Source organism: Corticium candelabrum, chromosome 6 (assembly GCF_963422355.1).
Source record: "Corticium candelabrum chromosome 6, ooCorCand1.1, whole genome shotgun sequence".
Taxonomy (NCBI): domain Eukaryota; kingdom Metazoa; phylum Porifera; class Homoscleromorpha; order Homosclerophorida; family Plakinidae; genus Corticium; species Corticium candelabrum.
This window is the reverse complement of record NC_085090.1, coordinates 7,030,118-7,037,617: the sequence shown is the minus strand read 5'-3', so window position 1 is coordinate 7,037,617 and position 7,500 is coordinate 7,030,118. Positions and strand designations below refer to the sequence as shown.

Below are 7,500 nucleotides of genomic sequence, written 5' to 3'. Positions count from 1 at the left end.
TTTTTGTGTCCATCCGTCAGTCTGTTCTGCCTGTCCTTCTGTCTTTCTCTGTCTGTCTGTCTGTCTGTCTGCTTTTCTATTTTGTGTCCGTCCATCTGTCTGTCTGTGTGTCTGTCAATACATATATTTTCACACATTGAACTATTATACACCATCTAAGCAAAGGAACTAAATACTACCCAAGCCAATAAGGCTTGGTTCTACCTACAACTACTTATGTTTTTGTGGCTGTCTCTTGAAACAATCTTCTTTATTTTCTGTCAATCACTCTAGCATTTGATCATTGTAGGCACACAAAACACACAGATCTCCAGTATGTCTTGAAGGTTGATGCATTTGGCTGTCTGTCTGTCCGTCAGTCAGTCTGTCTTTCTGTCTTCTTCCGTCTGTCTGTCTGTCTTTCTATTTTTGTGTCCGTCCATCTGTCAGTCTGTCTGTTCTGCCTGTCTTTCAAAACTTGTACCTAATCATGGTGATTTAGATATTTGATTTTGACATTCACAGCCAAGTCCATTAGTTAAGCAGGGCCGGATCCAGAGGGGGTTCAGGGGGTTGCAACCTTCTCTTTTCCAATAGGCGTGGTTCAATAATTTATATAATTTTATTAGAAAAGAGAAAATTAGTAATGCTATAAATAACTATAAATAACTTAACACCCTCTTTCAAAATTCCTGGATCCAGCGTTGTTAATATATGACTTTGTACTTTGCAAGGACTGGTTTGCATTTAAAAAATCCTAGCATATGTACAAGTAGAGTCTGTATGAATCTTTCTGTCTGTCTGTTTGTCTGTCAGTCAGTCAATCTGTCTGTCTGTCAGTCAATCTGTCTGTCTGTCTGTCAGCCAATCTGTCTGTCTGTCTGTTAGTCAATCTGTTTGTCTGTCTGTCTGTCAGTCAATCTGTCTGTCTGTCAGTCAGTCAATCTGCCTGTCTGTCTGTCTGTCAGTCAATCTGTCTGTCAGTCAATCTGTCTGTCAGTCAATCTGTCTGTCTGTCTTTCTATTTTTGTGTCCTTCCAACTGTCTCTACCTGTCTGTCTGTCTATTCGTCTGTCGGTTTGTCTCTCTCTCCATCTGTCATTCTCGACATACCCGGATACACATACAACGGTTCAATCAACGCCGCCTCTGGTTTATTTGTACTCCTAAAACAAAAACAAAAAAAACGGTCACAAGACTCCCCACTAACAGACAGCAGAAAATCAACCAAGTAAAGCAACATTTTGTGGGACACTGAGCAGTCAACAGGACGCTTGATTTCGTCAAATCATCGACGGCATACGGAAGGAGAATGCGCGGGTGGTTAAGTGACGGTTGCGACCGGCTCTCTCCAACAGTGAACAGTTGAAAAACTAGCAATGCAGCCGGTAGCATAACGAATTTGCGCATGCGTAAGGTAAATGCGGGAACGATGTCTCGGGTGTGCAGACCGCAGCTTTAGTGCGCGCGAGCAAACTAAAAATCAATTCTAATTTTATAATACCGGATATAAGTTATAAATGTTGATTTAGTAATATAAATAAATGCATAAATTTTAGATTGTTTAAATAGAGTAAGTGGTTATATTACCGTATTCGCCCGTAATAACGCCTATACCGAAATAACTAGCCTCGTACCAGACCCTCTCGCGCCGTCGTGCCTGGCTCCCGTATAAGACGTCAACACCGGAAAAACGGCCATGCCCAACTATACGCCCATGCCCAAGTATAAGCCCAGAATACGCATGCGCAGACAAAACAAAATGGTTTGCAGAACATTCGTCTCCGTCTCTGTGCGTTTGATGAGCTGGTGTCAATGTTGAGTGAGAGTGCTTGCCGCTAGACGCATGTCTTCGTTGCAATTACCGCCCCTGATGCTCTTGACGGGCTTCAGTCAGATCACGTGTGTATAGTGTCTATTTTCTGCGTGTATGTTGATGCTGAATGGATACCAGTACCTTAGCTAAATCTTACAAGTGGATAATTGCAAGCATTTGTGGTATTTCTGTTTTCAAGTATTTAGATGATGACTGGCCAGACGACAACATTTAGTGACCGTGTATACGCCTAGGACCAAAACAACGCCCATGCTCTAGTATACGCCCAGAAAAGTGTTTCTTTTCTATACGCCCAGGGCGTTATTACGGGCGAATACGGTAGGTGGTTATATTTAGGTGGTTATATTAGGTGGCTAGATTTAGGTGGTTATTTTAGGTGGTTATATTAGGTGGTTATATCAGGTGGTTATTTAGGTGGTTATTTTAGTGGCTATATTTAGGTGTTTATTTAAAAAACAAGTTGCCACAAGCTGCAAGAAAGACCTCGAGTGGTCTGGTTGAAAAATAGCAAGGCAGCCAAAAATAAGAATTTGCGCATGCGTATATACACGTGCTGGAACGAGCGTGCAGATCGCGACCACTTAAACGCGTCCGAGCAAATATTAATTAAAGTAGTTGAAATTAACTTAACAGTAGTCCGGCCTAACGCGCGCTAAACAGTATAGTCGACGACTTGCCAGCACGACGTCGACCGACTCTAGAACCTTGTTCAGATATGCATGCAGCTAACACTGAAAAATTCACATTGAAAGTTAGAATTTAGCTTTCAAAATTTACTTCATTACCATAGCAGGTCGCTGATATCAATGGTAATACACTAAAGAACGTTAATTGCATGGCTAGACTGGTTGAGGAATGCATTCATGAGTATGTATATCAATACTTATTGTCTCGTCTACGGTCCTCATTGACAAAACGTCCGAACGTCATCAAGTCCTCTTCTCTTTCAAACTACATTATATGCTATAATTGAGAATGATTCCGCGATGCAATGTGTTAGCATGACGACTCGGCTCGACCATCGACTCCAACTACTGTCACTACGTTTACGTATTCGGGTGACGATTCAATCGAGCTGTCGCATTCCTCCTTGTCTCTACCTACAATCATACTGCGCCGGACGGGTTGGTCGGTGTCGACGTATTCCGGAGTGGCGGTCTTGTCCGACGTGTCGCCGCCGGAAGTGATCCCGCTGTCTCGGATGCGACCGATAAACGTACCGTCGTCATCCGGGAAATCGACGCTACTCCCAGTGCTGTGACGGTCATTCGCGACGTCCGAAGGATAGACGTTCTGCTTGACGTAGCCGTTTTCGTCGTCGAGTGTAGACTCGGAGGCTCGACACGCAGTCGACGACGGCGACTCGTTTGGGGTCGAAATGAATGGAGCGTTGACGTAGTCGGAACCCTCTTGATTGGCTGCCCCATTAGTTGCGTTCCCGGATGACAAGGAATGAGCCTTTGTCTCCTCTCTGTCATCTGCCGGGTTTTCATTGACATAGTGCGGACTAGTTGACCTAGACAAGCGACCTTCTTCTAGCTGCCTAGCGGCCATCTCGGTTGCGTGCCACCAGTCGCCTTCATGGAATCCCGACATTCTCCCTTCGCCCGTGATGCTGCGCTCGACCGGACGCGGTACCTTGTAGATACCGATGTATCTCGAATTTGACTGGCGTCTCAATCTCGTTTCCTCGTCGTCTCCGTCGACTGAAGAATAGGAGAAGACGTCGACTTCTGGAATGTTTAAATGCACAGAAATGCGGGGTCGGTGGTTGGCGAGAGTCGCCTCTCTGCTGCTCGGCTCGCAGCCGAGCGACGTGGAGATATATTCTTCTAGTTCTCGAGAAATGCTCGGAAATGACGTTCGCTCGTGGATTTCGGCCAACCAACATGACGCCATGAGAGAATATCTGAAGAGGAGAAAGGTACGACTGATAAGTGTTACGTATTTTGTCAAGAAAGAATCGGGATATCGAAATGATAAGCACAGACATGAAAGATGGGCAATAGACCTTACCAACAAGCGTGCAGTCAAACAGACCGGGACCAACATGAAGATTGCTGAGACTTACATCTTGGAAGGGCAGTGATCCGGTGGAGGCAGTCGCTTGCCGCGGACTAGAAATTCCACTAGCGCGTCGGAGCTGCTTACTGCTCGATATGGTCGCTGTCCGTACGTCATGATCTCCCACAGTGTGACACCGTAAGACCACTAGCAATATCATTAATGTGATCGAATTATAGAACTGGAAACGAACGTTATGCTATTACAGACAGACAGACAGGCAGGCAGGCAGGCAGACAGACAGACAGACAGGCAGACAGACAGACAGGCAGACAGACGGACAGACAGACAGACAGACAGGCAGACAGACAGACACACAGACACACACGCACACACACACACACACACACACACACACACACACACACACACACAGAGTAAGCTGATCAAGCATCAAAGACACAGAAGGCCGACCATAAACAACTCAGCAAACCACAAGACCAACTATACGACCAATGGACTATACTTACAACATCCGACGACGTTGAGAACTTGCGATCAACAAGACTCTCTATCGACATCCACATGAAAGGGAGACAAATGCTTCTCTTCTGCTTGTAATAAAGACCGTCAACTACACGGGCCAACCCAAAGTCTCCAACCTTCACTTGTCGACCAGCATCAACCCTAATAATCGAAAGCTTGAGAAACTTTGGTCTACGGGGTAATTTAAATTACTCTGACAGTATGAGTGAAATGTTTAGACAGACAGACTGGTGTGTGTGTGTGTGTGTGTGTGTGTGTGTGTGTGTGTGTGTGTGTGTGCGTGTGTGTGTGTGTGTGTGTGTGTGTGTGTGTGTGTGTGTGCGCGCGCGCTTTCTTATTTACTTACATGCAGTTTCTTGCAGCCAGATCTCGATGAACGATTCTGTGAAATGCCAAGTAGTCCATGCCATTCGCAATCTGCAACGCCATCTGCAGACGATCCAACAACGGCTCGGGAAAATACTAAAACCACGCCCAGAATCACAAAAAATCTCACAAAACATCGAATCATTATCCACTCACGTCGCTGTGCCTCGTTCGGCCCGGACGTCCCTCAATCAGATACTGCTTCAAATCGCCCATCGCCATATAAGGCAACACAACAACCGGCATGACGTCGACACTCGAATCCGGGTCCTGATTGACGGCGACTTTCCCGTATCCGATACCGATCAACTGCATCACATTTGGATGATCGAAATCCTTCATCCTCAATCCTTCCATGAGAAAATCCTCCAACTCCTCTGCACTGAACGAGCCCCGCAGAGTCTTCAAGGCAACATGGGTCGTCCCGTCGAGAGTCCCGCTAAAAACCTGCCCAAAATTCCCGCCTCCGATGTACTCACCGATGCCAATACGATCGGGATTAATGAAAACGGGTCGAACTTGATTGATAAGATCCTGATCCTGAAGTTGGAATGGAAAGCAACGCGAGATTGTCGCTCGGCGAGCGTCCTCGTCGCCGACCGACGAGCGCATCGTGTTTGCGTATTTGTTCGAGAAGACGTCGGCCGTTCTGGCCATGAGAGGGTCGATGAGCTCGATGATGATTGGAACGTTAGTGGCGAAGTGGATGTAGCACCATCGGACGTGGATAAAGATGGCGAGCGCGATGAAAAAGAGAAAAAGGGCGGGAATGGTCGAGATGGTGGCGAGGAGGCCGACACGGATGGAGTAGGAGTCGACGACGAGATAAGATGTGACGAGAGAGAGAAAGAGAACAGAGAGTGAGAGAAGAGAGATGCGAGCGAATAGCGTGTCACAACGGAATGGATAGCTGCGACATTCTCCGGGTGGTAAGAGCGAAGCGAGCGCGCACAGAACGCCCACGAGGATCGAAAAACTGTAAGACGCAAGAAACGTGGCGTGATCCCGAGTGGAAGAACATGCAGAGTCAAAGTCTTCTGTAGATCGTATTGCCACTTCAGATATAAAGCAAGAGTAGGCGGAGAGAGCGATTTGAATGGTTAGAATAAGAATCAAAACGACGGCTGGAGCGAGGCAGCGCAACGTCGAGAAACAACGACTTATGTTGGACTCTTCGTCCCACACGTTGAGCAAGCGGCAACGATGGCACATCGAGGAGACGAGAATCGACGCAAAACAGGCCGTAGAAACGACGGAAACAGCAAAGTCGACTCGGAGGTCGTCGCAGTGCTCGCCTGGTAGCAGGTCGAGAGCGACGAGAAATGAAACGACGAGACCAGCGAGGCAGGCGAGAACGGCAACGACGTCGGTGTAGACGAGTTTTAAAATGGCGGGAAGCATTCCTTTGTGGAAGAAAAGCCCGATGATTACGATCACCATGAGAATGATGATCGAACAGGGCAAAACGAGAAGAGACTTAAAAGGTGGGTGGTACCCATTGTTATCAATAGACTCGTTTACTTCGATAAAGTCGTTTTTGTCGATAAACGTAGAAGGCGGGGTCCATAGTTCTTGAGTTTGTACGTTCAGTGTGGTCGTGATGTTCCCTTCGTTTAGTAGTTGTCTCGTCCAGTTGCCTAACATTGTGAGATTGAAGCCAGATCGGTCGGTTGCAGGACGGAAGCCTAGAAACTCGTATCTCCACAACAACGGTTCCAATGCTCTGCCCGCAGTGTCGACGTCGTCCACAGAAACGTAGCTCACTCTATTGCCTGTCCAACTTGTAAAATCAGGACGGAAGAGGTGCGTGTCGAAGTGTTGCTGTGCGGTACCGTTTGTGCTGCAGTTCGTCTCCTCGCAGTAACTGGCGAAGGCGAGGACACCGTCGATAATGCGGGACGTGTGGTCGTTTGGAAACAAAGTGTGCTGCGCGTTTGGCCACGTCTCAGACTCGCCGCACGAACGATTCGCAACGCTGCAGTCGTAGAACCCTTCCAAGTACTGCCGCGCCCATCTCGTCAGATAGATGGAGTACGGCTTCAGTGTGGATAGATAGTTCCGAAACCTTTCGACGACGCCTTGATGCTGTTGGAGCTTCACGTTGACAATACCCGTCGAGTTGACACTCAAGTACTCGAGCAATACCGCATCTAGTCGCTCAATAGTTTCCGGATTGCCCCAAAAGTTTCCGAGAAAGAATAGAAATCGAGCAACGTCGATGCGTTGATTCGCCATTTGTTTGATAACGTTGTACGCATCCTTCCTGTTTGTTAGCAAAACAACAGCAACGCGTTCGTCCATCGACGTCGAGACGGTTTGAGAAAGAGCGTCGGCCACGCGGCTGTGATTCAGTGTTGGTATGTTCATCTCGGACGAAGCGTTCGTCACGCTGCGTCTCTCGGACGCATCAGCACCGTCAGACTCTCCAACAAAGTAATACGAAACATTTAATTTGCTATCAGTTTCGACCTCACTAACCTGCTCGACAAAACGCTCCACGGCAGCGACTCCGCAAAAATCCTCGCTGCCAATCACCGATACTGATGTCCATCCCGCTCGCAGCAGAAACTCGACAGCCGCTTGGCCCTGAGAAGCACACGACTGCTGCAGATAGACAACAGTAGGAAGCGTTGCTCCCCTAGACACCGGCTCGTTCTCCAATCCACTCAACACGACCCCCACCTGCGCGGCACCATCACCAGACAAACGCTTGTAAAGACTCTCCACGCTTCCAGCCTCTTCCTGCTTGCCAAAATCGCCCCACAAAG

At 47.7% G+C, this 7,500-nt stretch overlaps 1 protein-coding gene across 1 annotated transcript in view; it reads right to left on the bottom strand.

Moving 5' to 3' along the window:
* Positions 1-2,584: 2,584 nt before the first annotated feature.
* Positions 2,585-7,500, bottom strand: part of LOC134180891 (uncharacterized) — a 5,450-nt gene continuing 534 nt past the window's right edge. Inside the window, exons 2-6 of the mRNA XM_062648076.1 lie at positions 4,889-7,500; positions 4,713-4,828; positions 4,351-4,507; positions 3,888-4,027; positions 2,585-3,725 (exon numbers count right to left, since the gene is read on the bottom strand). The exon at positions 4,889-7,500 is cut by the window's right edge and continues 423 nt beyond it. Of these exons, the coding sequence (XP_062504060.1) occupies positions 2,813-3,725; positions 3,888-4,027; positions 4,351-4,507; positions 4,713-4,828; positions 4,889-7,500 (3,938 nt within the window). The 3' untranslated portion in view covers positions 2,585-2,812. The remainder of the gene's footprint in view (positions 3,726-3,887; positions 4,028-4,350; positions 4,508-4,712; positions 4,829-4,888) is intronic.